The 13265-nt window shown below is 42.5% G+C and overlaps 1 protein-coding gene across 5 annotated transcripts in view; it reads right to left on the bottom strand.

Moving 5' to 3' along the window:
- Foxp1 (forkhead box P1) overlaps positions 1–13265 on the bottom strand; it is a 228855-nt gene that overhangs the window by 139964 nt on the left and 75626 nt on the right. For all 5 annotated transcript variants that reach the window (XM_051203460.1, XM_051203458.1, XM_051203459.1 and 2 more), the window contains exon 2: positions 6128–6283. In XM_051203460.1, coding sequence (XP_051059417.1) covers positions 6128–6283 — 156 coding nt within the window. The remainder of the gene's footprint in view (positions 1–6127; positions 6284–13265) is intronic.

The following is a 13265-nucleotide window of genomic DNA, read 5'->3' on the forward strand; positions in this document are numbered from 1 at the left end:
ACTAACACAGTTTGATATAAAACATTAGCATTTAACTTGCATTTTAATATTCAAGTGCACAGAGGTAAACCAACCATATATAAATGTCCATAGTAGGATACTCATGAGAGCGAGATTACCAAATAAAATATACATACCCAGTCATGGAGTAGGGTTATCCTTGTGAGATTGGCATATGTCATGTTACATGTAAATAAAAGTGAAACAGTCAACACAAGCTCTACTATCGAAAGTCATGTCACCGTTTGGGAGGCAAGGACAGAATGGGACTATTAGAAACAAAATCTAAAGTCAGGAGTATGAGCATAGGCTCCTCAATGAGCTACACGAAAACCTTAAAGACTGAAAAGCAAAAGTCTGCACACTTAGGTATTTTGCTATGGGAAGAGGACAGTGTTATCATTCACACACACACACACACACACACACACACACACACACACACACACACACACATATATATGATTATTATTGTTGGATGTCCACCAGTGCATGATGCATGTGTGTGAGCCACAAAACATAAATGGAGGACAACTTCGTATAATCAGTTCCTTACTCTACTGTAGCTTTTGAGGATCAAACTCAAGTCACCAGACTCATGAAAAGAAGTCTTTACCTATTAAGCCATTTCTTTGGCTCCTTCTGTCATATTTTTGATAGTTTGTATAATCTAGAAGATTTAATAAATGCTTTAAAATAATTTCTATTTTTTTTTATTCCTTATCAACACTTACTTTTAGGAACTTGGGCTTCTCCAGCAGTCTGTATAAGACATTTTACAAAGGACCAACGTTTTGACCTCTCTGGTCTGTTTTAAAGACCAGAGATGCTGGCTGTAGGCATTGCTCACTTGGAACATTAAGGGATGTAATTTAATGACCTGATTCACCTACTTGTCTAGGCCAGTACACACAGACTTTATTTTTCAATGAGCTGGTATTCCATGACTGTCACATCTCACTAGTACAACAGAAAACTGAAGTTTCCTTTAAGGATTTCCCCTTAGCAACTTATTCCTTAGTGTGTGGCAAAGAAATGATTTGAGATACTATGTGGCATTAAGGCAATGCAAAAACAATCAAACAAAAACTCACAAATAAAAAAAAATTACTAACAAAACCAAACACCTATTGCATCTTGTGTTTTAATCTCAAAGCTGGACCATGAGTCAAAGGCTGGTCCTCGGGTGGGTTTCACTATTGATTTTTCCAGCAGTGGGGAGTGGGGGAGGCCTCCTGGGCCAGGGGCTTGCATAGCACATAACCTTGGAGGGAAAGGAATATAGTGATGGGGAACTGATCAGATGCCTGGCTTCAAGTTCATTCTTTACAGCCAGCCTGGAGTAGTGGTCAGCTTCCCTGGAAGCAATACACAAGGCTGGCTTTCTATGTCAAGTCACATGCTGCAAAACCCGAGTGTACTTCTACTTTCTGAGGAGAAACTGTGTCACTTGACTTCCTCCCAGTGGGTGTGTTCCAGCCAACAAGTAAAATGCTTAAAGAACCAAAAGGAATTACTACCCAGAAACGGCAGTCAATATTCCAAAATTTGATCAATTAAAAATTGCTCATTTATTGCAGATAAATTGCTAGCCAGGAGGTTATAAATGCACCTGCAGTGGTAGGCATTTCTTTCACTTGTTTAAGCAATCTTCAGAAGTATATAAATATTTATAAAAGGCAGCTTACTATTTTTACCCACCTCTAATTTTTTTAAGCAAAATCAAATTAATTCATTTATAGCTGCAGAGCATCCTAAAGGCAAGGGCTCTGTCAACAATTTTGGGTCCTATGAGCATCTGCCCAGCACCCAGCACCTAGCACTAAGCACCCAGATCATTCTGACTGTGAATTTATGATGGAGCCAATTTTCAGTTTCCGATTCTATCATTCATAAAAGAAATTTACAAGGCAAATTAACAGCGTAAGAAAAAGACAATGTAGAATGATGGGCCGAATACCAGTCAAGAACCCCCAAAGTGGCCTATATCCCTGACTCATGCCCTCTTCATTAACAAACCAGGCTGTGTTCTGAGCACTGGAGCACTATGTGTGGTTGAGCAGGCATCTGCAACATGTGTTTCTTGCCTGGTGAAATTAGTCCACTTTGGTGAAGTCTGCTTTGGCTTCATGATCTCTGTCTCTACTGAGCAACCACTTAGTCTCCTCTCACTTTCCCTTTTCTTTTGTCTGTCTCATCAGCCTATGAAACTGAAGTGTGCTCCCAAACATGGAATGGAGGAGTGTGAGGTATGTTTAAAATATGAGCCATAGCATCACCGTGGGTTTAAGGCTTCTTTTCCCTTTCCTCCCCACATCTCAAATCCTCAGCAGATCAAATCCTCCTTCCCCATCAAGCCTAACTCTGTGCAGATCTAAAATCTGCTAACACAAGTCTCGAAGTATAGAGATATAAAGGGTAAGGATATGGGAGAGGAATACTGTGCAGATTGGCAAGAGAGCTGCCTTTTTATTTCTGAGCTATGCCAGGTGAGACGCCCAGCCAGGACAAGGCATGCTGGGATAGATTTCAATGTCAAGGTTATCTCTTCCGAGAAGCACCAAGTCTACATACATCTTTGTATAACAAGGCAATAGACCATGTAACCAAGTTTAGTAATTTCTCCTTTCTGTTAGTAGAAGGCCAGCTAAACTAATGAAGATTCCTACTGGACTCTAGTGACCCTGTATTCAGCAACAGGCCAGGACACAAAGACAGCACACACATGCACACATGCATGCATACACACATGTACAACAATCCTTAAAAATCTGTTTAAATTCTCCACTAGTCAGCTCTAGCACTGACAGGCTAGTAAGACACTCAGTATGATCCTAGCAGACCAGCCTTCACATTAGCCATTCTCCTTCCTTCCTTTTCTGCAAGGACTGAAGAGCAAAGCCCATCACAGTGGCTGTCCCATTGTCCTAGTCATGATCCATGACATGCTACATGTCAGACTCATAGGCTTGGTTGATAAAATCCTTAATGGTCAAGAAGAAATAGAACCCTCAGAAGGAAATCCCCTGAAACTTTACTTCACATATCTATTTTAGCCCTAACGAACCTCAATTCATCACCCTAAATGCCAAGTTTTAAAAATGTAAGCACTGTGGCTGGTGAGACAGCTCCTTGGTAAAGGGCTTCCAGCATGAGTGGCTGAATTCAGATCACAGCACTCATGTGACGATGAGACACAGAGATTTGTGAAAGTAACCCTAGTCTGGGGAAGAAGAGATAGTTGTTTCCCTGGGGCTCAGTGGCATGCCACCTAATTGAATTGGTGGTGTTCAAATTCAGTAAGAGATTGTGTCTCAAAAAGTAAGGCAGAATGCCAGGTATGTTGATATCATCCTTTACTTGTGAGACAAGTGGATTTCTCTGAGTTTGAGGCCAACCTGCTCTACATAGCAAGTTCCAGGCCAACAAAGGCTAAGAAGTGTCTTAAAAAAAAGGGGGGGGGGTAGGGGGAACTGGACTAACGCACTCATTGTCAATCCTTGGTGTGCATAACACACACAGGGGAAAACAAATCCAGTTGATTTTTCATCATAAATGGTATTCAATTCTCTACAGCACTATGATTAGGATAATATCTTTGTATATGTTTAAAAACTTCAAACCAAAGCTGCACTATGGATACCCCTCTTCCCAATTCTATGTTGCCATTTTCCCAATGCACTTGAGGCCTGATAAATTCAACAGGACTCCTAGTATTTTCAAGGCTGTGAGAGGCTCCAAGAGGGAGGCCAAAGAATGGACAGGCATTGGAATCACTGAGTGACAGGCTGGGCCAGCTCCCTGTATACATTAATAAATTAGAATTTTAATTGCGTCTCTGTCTGCAGGAGATGCCCTGGTACTTTAATATGTACCAACAATTGGCTATGTTATGGAATCTTCAATGTGGCCTCCGCTGCTGACCCCTGAAACACAATTCCCAGACTGACTACGGAAACTGTTCAGTTTGATCCTTTCAACTTATTTGAGTCCTGACAAATAAGCTCACAGCTGAAAGGTCAACACAGTCATATTTCATCCTCCTGAGCTGTTCTTAAGACATCTGCACAACAAAGCCCTTCTTACAACACCTGACATTGCCCCCCACGGCACTGCACCTCATTATAGCTGTCGCCCGCGCCTGTGCCCGCACTGCATTAAGTGGGTACAAGTTCCTGGGAGTTTACCAAACAGCTGTCTTTGGAAGAGTTTGTAAACAATTCACGCAGATGTTCAACTTGCCCAATGACCTGTTGCTATAAGGTTGAACTTTTTTGGAAGAGGGACAGTTTCCCTGACACAGAAGGAGAACTAGAATTGATGTACCATACCAAGGACAGGACAATCTGTGCAGGGTACTTTGGAAGTTAGCATTAATTTATCCTAACCCAGGGAGAAGTCCATTCATGTAGAGCGAATACTGACTAATATCACATGGTGTCACTGCTCATCACAAATGGTTACAAAATTTTCAGTGAGAAACCCATCCTTAGCCTCCATTTGGGTGGCACCTAACACCTATCTCCTACCTTGAATGTGGGCATAAATACCCTGACTCAAGTTTCTTTGAAATTTCTACCTCAATTTTCTACGCCAAGACCCAAATCCAAATTAGATTTTATGAACTCACTCCTCTTTCTACTCTATTAACCCCTTGGCCTCGATGTGCCTGAAATGAGAAGTTGTTGAAACAATCTTCTTTTGTTATCGTTTCATAAAAATTGTTCCCCGTTTTCAATTAATGATTCAGACACATTCAGCAAACATCTACCGAAGGAGGGCATGTGTTCTATTATACTCATTACTGGGCATAATATCAGAAGCACTATATCCTCATGGGGCCAAATAGAAGCTCTTGACATTGCAGACATCTGGGGCTGCTAAGCAGCCCTCCTTTCCAGAGGATGCACTGGACACTGTGGAATGGTGAACAGCTTCCTTGGTCCAAAACCCATGAGATGCCAGGAACAACTCTGCACCCTTGTTCCCTAGTTCCGAATAGCAAATATGTTTCCAGAATAAGGAACTTTAAATGTTCGTTAAATGGGGAAGTCAGGGAATCTAGCCACTCTGAACAGTATGATGAAGGGTTCAAAAAAAATAAATCCAGAACCATCACATGATTTAGCTAGACCACTCCTGGGTGTAAGCCAAAGGAAATGAAGTTGGTTGTAGTTGTTTAATGTGAAGTGTCCCCCACAGTCTCAGGCATTTGAATACTTGGTCCCACTTGGTGGCACTATTTTTGGAAGTTTATGTGGTTCATCCTTGCTGGAGGAATTTTATCCCTGGGGTCTAGCCTGGAGATTAAAAGCCTTACCATTCCAGATAACTCTCTTTGCTTTATACTCAGGGTTGAAGATGTGAGCTCTCAGCTTTCTGCTACCATGCATTCCAGCCATGATGGACTTAGCCCTCTGGAATGGTAAGCCTAAATAAACCTACTCATCCTGAAGTTGCCTTCATTGAAGTGGCTTTAGTCATGGTGTTTTATCGAAGCACCAGAAAATAAATAATATATAGGCATATAGACAAGATATTCACACACTCCTGATAGCTAAGATGTGGGATTGGCCTATGTGCCTATCACTAGTGAAATGGTTTAACAATATTGGAATCATTTCATCCACAAAGAACGGCTTCTAAATGGCTGCAACAAAATGGTTGGAGATGGAGGATTTATCAGTAATGAAACTAGCTAGACTCAGAGAGGCAAATACTGTCTGCCCTCTCTAGTTGTGGAAACTAGAAACTTGAAGGTAGCAAAATGGTTACTTGGGCCAGGAAAGGGGGAATAGTGAAGTCCGATGGATGGATGGATGGATTTGATAAATGCCGCTTTGTACATGCATGAGCCCCCAGCATGTTGAATTATGAGTTGAAGTCTTCCCAACATTACTTTTGGCATACAACAGTTCTTCCCACAAAGGAACAAACAAAAAACAAACCTCCAAAACTCAAATAGGTATTTTTCTTATGATGTCACATTCAGCTCATAAACTAAAAACATGTATTTTGTATAAGATTTCCTCATATAGTTTGCAATGGTCTTGATAATCCATCTCTGTACAGCTTCTCAGCCTTGAAAAAGGGTATGACAATGATTTTTTGAAAAAAAAATCGCTACCTGAAGAGCTGGTTGCTTGTCATTCCTCTTGGGAGACTTTAATCCACTAACTTGTTGTTGTTGCTGCTGCTGCTGCTGCTGTTGCTGCTGTTGTTGCTGCTGCTGCTGCTGTTGCTGCTGTTGCTGAAGGAGGAGCTGCCTTGCCACCTGCAGGGCCTGCAACAAAAAGTGAAGGGAAAGGCTTGGTTATCTATCACACAGGTCTGGGGACTCCCCCACAAAGAAGATCTCAGGATTAAACTCTTCAAGGCTGCCCTTCACTTTCCCATTTCCAGGCGAAGGAAATGGCCAATGAATCTTCTAGCCAGTCTACGTAGAAAACAACCCAGAAATGTGTCTACATTTTCTTTGATTTGGTGAAATTACCCATGACCCCTTAGACACAGTATCTTATGTAAGTATATACTTCATTCCCACTAAATAGCTACCATGACTCCTGTTAAGAATGAGGACAGATATCAGAGTAGGGTCATAAGGAACGAGGAAAGGCTCTTACTGGAGACACCATATACTACTGGATTTTTCTTGGGGAAACTTGGAAACTCAAGTTTTATATATTTTAACCTCACTTGTACCCAAATAAAGAACTGGGCAGTGGATCACAGGAAAGCGAGACACAATTGGAACAACTATTTCCACAGAAGGCCTAGAGAAGTTGGAAACGTATCTTGAATGATCTTACTGGAAGACATGGATGGGTTGGAAGATGGCTCAGCTGACTGAGGGCTTGCCCAGTGCACACAATTTCTAGTACCACATGAACTGGACATGGTAGCACACACTACAATCCTAGCACTTAGGAGGTAGAAGCAGGAGGGTCATAAGTTCAAGGTCATCCTCAGCTACATATGTGTGCATGTGTCCATGTTCCTAGCACATTGACTATGCGTGGATGGTCTCCTTCCCCACATGAAAACTTTTAGCTATGATTATCTCCAAATATCTCAGAAGTCCAAGGTCATCTTCAGAGGGAGGTTTAGTCCAGCCTGAGCTACCCTGTGTAGCCCAACAGACAGAGATAACATAAACGGAAAGTTTAGCACAGGTGGTCAACCTGGGGTTACCTTAAACTTCTCACCTAAAAACCAAATGAGTTAGGCTAAATGACTCTTTCACGTTTTTAAGATGGAACAGTGTTCTTTCAAGGTAGTAGTTACTGAAGAGGTGTGGATTAGCAACAAGACAAAAGAAAGATGGGGGAGACCTCCAACGGCTGAAGATATGATTGGGCAGCCCTTTTTGTTGTTGGTGTTCAAATGAAAATAGAAGTATTAGAAACACGGGCAAGGCCAGTATGAAGACATTCACTAACATAAAACTAATAGCAGGCCAGCCAAGCCTTTGTGAAACTGAGAGCAAAATCAGCCATAGGAGACTGAGGTACACAGGTATTACACCAAACAAATTATATGAAAAGTCAGATTGCTTGGATCTACTCAAACTGAGAACCAGAATGTATATATGAAGAGTCAGAAAGGATGCTCACAAAATAATGTAGTTACCCAAAAGGAAAATTATTACATGTCATATAAAGTAATTTCTAAAGATTAAATGTGTGTGTGCGCGCATGCATGTGTGCCTTGTTTAAAAAAAAAAAAAAAAAAAAAAAAAAGGCACCTGGAGACCAGAGACGGTCAGATCACTTAGAGCTGGAGTCACAGAAGACTGTGAGATGTAAGAGGTAGGTACTAGGAAATGAACTTAGGGTTCCCTGAAACAGCAGGCGGTGCTCTTAACCACTGAAACATCTTTTTAGTCCCCCCAAATATAATTTTAATGTGGCGACTTACATTATTTGTGCCTCAAGGAACGGGCACATAGAAATGTGATCTGATAATGTGGGCTTGAAAAGTGACCATAAAGGACTGACACAGTCCTGTCTTCCATGGAGAAGAACAGCCAGGTGACTGGGATAGTGAAGTGTACAGGTATGAGAACATAGTGATAACACTGAGGGCAGGCTGGGTCAGAAGGCGAGGGCTCCCACGTGCTCTACTCATAAAAATGGGGAAATGAGAAAGAGTGGAAGGATCCCTGCACTTGAGCACTCATCTATAAAAGATGGGTGTGCAAAGATGGACTTTCTTCTCACTGAACAGAGCTCCTAAGGTAATACTGTAATGCATAGGACACTTCTTATGACTGAGTAGGAACACAAACAAACAGAAGCACAAAGTGGCAGGGAACACAGCAAAGGGCTTATCTTCAGTAGTGGATAATGCCACCACTTTCTCCCAGGCTGGTCACCTTCTGAACTCACCCCAAAGAGCCCTGCATATGAAGTGCGCAGGTGCTTTTGCCTAGAAAGGAGAGATACATTTGCCTGCTTGAAGGAGAGGCTGTCTGAGAAGGGCAGCTGTAAGGTAAGAAGCCTGGGAGAGTTGCCTGAGTCTCCAGCCTGCTGTCTTGGAGGAGGATTCACCATCACTGGACTCTGGGTTTCCTTGTCTCCTTGGAGACGTTCAGTACATGTGTAGGCGGAAAAGTGGGCAGAGTGAAGATTTCATTTATATCATATAAGAAAAATAGTCCCCTGTGCAAGGTGCCTACAGGAGCAAATGCCTTCCCTACTATCCACATGCCATTAGCTGTTTCACATAAAGTTCCCAGGCTTTTCATGCTGGACAGAAAACTATGCTACACCAGAAGCCTTCCTGTAAGACTCCCCTGGGTAAATCCCCAAAGGAGACTGTGGCTGTGTGTGATGGAAGCAGAGTGGGACCACAGTAGATAGTGTAAGATATTGCAGAGAAAACCGCAACTGCATCATTTCCCTGGATTCACAAAATGCTTGAAGACCAGGCTTGTGACTTTTAAACAACTGACTCGCAGAACCAATACTCTTCATCTCAGCCAAAGGGGAGGTATTACATGTCTCTATGAGAAAACATTCATGCACACATAATGATTCTCATGAAAACATATGTGTATGTCAGAAGACAGCAGAACAAGCAAGTCAAAGTTTCCTCTGCAACCAATGTTGGCTGTGCAGGCTCCATGTAGTCATACCATATTCAGAGTAAACTGTGGGAATCCTCAGGCTTACTCTGACAGTTTTAAGTGGGAAAAAGTGATTTAAATAGCTGATGTCTTTATATACTTTCATTATCATCCTCATCATTGCTGTATGACGGGTGTGCATATCCACGTGTGGAGGTCAGAAAACATTTTGTGACCTCAGTTCTCGCCTTCACCTTTATGTGTGTTCCAGGGGTTGAATTCAAGTCCTCAGGCCTATGTAACAAGGACCCACTGAGACCTGTGATGTCTTTTTCAGACCCACTATGGGGTATATGAACTTATCTGCTTATATGATGAACCCCAGACATGGAGCCTCACTATGGAAAGAGGGAAGATAGAAACACAGAGAAGAGATGTAGGAACATGTGTGTCTACAAAGGAATGTCACCCAACCTAATGAAGATAGAACGGAACAAGATGGAGCTGTACAAAATGGGTTTGGGGGTTCAGTCTGCAAGGGAATAAAAACAAGGAAAGGAATTTCAAGTATGTTGGATGGAGAGAACACTAGTGCACAGAATAAATCGTTTGAGTATACAACTGTTACAAATATTCTATGTTAATTCTCTTGCCTTATGAATATGCTAGCAAAGGTGGGGAAAATATTACTCTCAATAAATAAACTGAAAACCAGCATAGGTCTCAACAAGAATTTTAAAACCTAATTGATGTGAATGTGTAATATGCTTTGACATCAGACACTATGGGTGTTTTCACAAATTCCATATTATCTAAACTTCTGCAATGTAGAGTTTAAGTTGCCACCCACAAAAGGGATCACAAAGCTTTAATGCTTAAAACTTTGGATTTCACTAGATATGACAGTACAAACTTGTAATACCAGGACTGAAGAGGTGGAGACAGGGTGTCTTAGTGAGGGTTTCTTTTGCTGTGAAGAGACACTATGACTACAGCAACTCTAATAAAGGAAAACATTTAGCTGAGGTGGCAGCTTACATTTTCAGAGGTTTAGTCCATTAACATCATGGTGGGACAGGGCAGCATGCAGACAGACATGGTGCTGGAGCTCAGAGTCCTACATCCTGATTGGCAGGCAACAGGAAGTGAACTATCTCATTGGGCATGCCTTGTGCATATATGATACCTCAAAGCCCTACTTCACAGTGAGGCTTCATCTACTCCAACAAGGGCACACCTTCCCCATGATGCCATGCCTCTGAATAGTGCCATTCCCTTTGGACACTGTTTCCTTTCCTAATCCATAGAGGGGGATTAGGAGTTCAAGGTCATTCTCAGCTTGTGTATCCATGGTTGGTGTGATCTGAGGAAGATCTGGAAAGACTGCTCCACAACCTTCTGTTCATGATACTTTCCAAATGTGAGTCCTTAACAGTCATTGTGATCCCCCATGTACGGACACACACTGACATCCTTTAACTCAGGTTCCAGCACTTTAGCCCAGGAGATGATCTTTATTCTAGCATCACAGGGAAATGAGAAAGGACACAGACTTTACTTTCCTAGCAGTGTCTCAAGGACAATTAGAGAAAATATTTCCATGTGCCATCAAAAGATAAAACTAGACTGGCTAGAAACAGACTAAGTATGTGGCTATGTGTTTCACAAACACATGTGAGAGAAGAGTGGAGAGGACCGTGAGATGAGGAGGAAGAGGTGTGAGCATCCATGTACAAGGCCATGAATAAATCAAAGAGCTTCTCTTTTCCAGTACACAGTGCCTCTGGCTCATATTCCAGGCCAAGCGCTAATGTAAGTAACTTAAATGGCACAATCCCATCTCTGGAGACCTTTTACTTTTGGTGGCTCTTCCTGGCTGGGTTGAATCAACACTTCCTTTATAAAAGAAGTGACAATCGCCTGGCACTGGATGACGCTGTGCTGGGTTTGAGGGCTGAGATCAGGTTACAACAAAGGCTCAGTAGGAGGGTGTCACCCTGCAGATGCAGCTGATAAAGCCAGTGCTTAGACACAGCCCTGTGAACTACAGAAATAGGAGTGCACATGTGCAGAACCTTAACCTAGACTGCCTGCCCAGCTGCCGCTTGGCTTTGACTCCTCTAAGGCCCTATCTGCAAAAGGGATCAGAGACGCAGGACCATCTCTGAGTGTGTCTACACAGAGTCTGCAAACTAAACAAAGGGGTGGGTTGCTACTTTGCCAGGCTATATTTCCATAGTAACCTGGAACCTGGGCATTTGCAATATGTCTTTAGTCTCTGGATTCAAGATGGTCCCCTTCTCAACAATGCCTTCACTTTTTAAGTAAGTGAGTGCCATCTGCTTCTTACAAATGATGTTTTACTTAGGCATGTTTACCACATTGGAGCTATTTGTGTCTCAGGTTCATAGCAGGTGCTTAGAGGAGGGGCCAGGCAATCCTATGTTCAGCATGCTTATCAAGGTAGCCAGTACTCAGAAACATGTTTACCACTTCTAAAGAAATACTAACATGTTTACATACAATATAGTCCTTGCAAGCACACACACATACGTAGAGCAAACTGGAAGGAAGATACCTTCTGAAGAGAATTTACATAACTCTCTTAGTGGTGGGTCTTGAAGGAGACTGACATGTGGAAGTCCTCAAAAACAAAAAGGACTTGGAAAGTGTTGGGTCATGGAACCATACAATACAGACTGGAGACCAAATGTGTTCTATCCTTTGCTCTGCTGAGTTCATAAAACAGGCAGAGCTTTTACTCATTTACATGAGTAGGGAAAGTCAAAAGAAGACTATGTTGTGGCAGGTGAACATGACACTAGATTTAAATTTCAACAGTAACTCCCACCAGCCCCTTCTTTTATGGGAGGGGAGTTGGCAACCCTATCCAGGTCTGCTCTGCTTGTTTGTGCTTCTTTTAAGTTTTGTTTTGTTTGTTGTGCTTGAGGAAAATTTTTCTGTGAGTCTATCTTTTAACAATCAGTGATTCCAAGATCATTTATGTCTGGCTAACAGGCAAGGGGATTGCGAATTAGCTGTTCTTGAAGCTCAAAATCACCTATATGTTTTTCAAAAGGAACGGGGACATAAGAAATGCATTTGTGTCCCTCAAAAGCCTAAAGCATCATACACTTGATATAAACCCCTGAGTCTGTGGGGTTTCCATCAGGTAATTTACAGCCTCTTGGTGGTGTGGGACCTGGCTTGTAATCCAAGCTACGGTGAGAATTAAGGCAGAAGGATTACACATTCGATGCCAGCCTGGGCTACTTAGTGAAAACCTGCTAAAGGTAAGGATTACAACATAGGGTGTTCTAGGCCAGCCAGGGCTACCACAGTGAGAGCCTATCTTAAGAGGGCAGGGGAACCCAGCATCCTTATAGAGTATTTGTCTAGCATGTATGAAGCCCTGGGTTCAATACACAGGACCTCAAGAACCAAATTTTAAAACAAAACCCACCAAAGGCATTCACCTAACCGGCCAGGGCATGACTCTGGCCATCTACAGTCTACACTGAGTTTTAACTTTTGTAGGTTTAAAAGTAGCTCGCCTTTCCTCTAATTTCTCTTCTGGACTCTCTGTACCCCTCAAGACAAAACCTGTCTCTCAGATCATTTCCTGGGCTAATAAACAGCCACTGCACACCCAGGGGTGAGATGGCTCAGTGGTTAAGAACATTGGCTGTTCTTCCAGGGGAACCAGGTTTGAATCCCAGCTCACATAGTGGTTTGTAATCATCGTGATTCCAGGGGATTTGATGTCTTCTGGCCTTTATGGGCACCAGGCACACAAGTGGCACACACATATTTATAGACAAACAATCATACACATTTTTTAAAAAGCATGACATATTTGGAAGGAAAGACATCTTGCTTACAACACCATCCCACTTTCTGGCCCCCTCTTCACACACTGTCCCCACTAACAGGCCTTCCCACCTGCTCCAATCTCCTCCTGGTTTTAGGCATAGTCAGCAAGAACCACCTTAAAGATTAGCTAGCACTCATCAGGTAGACAGTGCTCTGCACACAGCCCGTGGGGAGACCCTGGATCCTTCTCCCCTGCATCCTTCCTCTGGAGGGAACACAAAGAAACAACAATGGCTTGCAGGGTCTACAGAGTCAACAGCATTCTGAAGAAGCTAATTCTCCAAACCTGTCTCTGTGTGTGTGTGTGTGTGTGTGTGTGTGTGTG

The sequence above is a fragment of the Phodopus roborovskii genome, unplaced genomic scaffold (genome assembly GCF_943737965.1).
Source record: "Phodopus roborovskii unplaced genomic scaffold, PHOROB, whole genome shotgun sequence".
NCBI classification, from domain to species: Eukaryota; Metazoa; Chordata; class Mammalia; order Rodentia; family Cricetidae; genus Phodopus; species Phodopus roborovskii.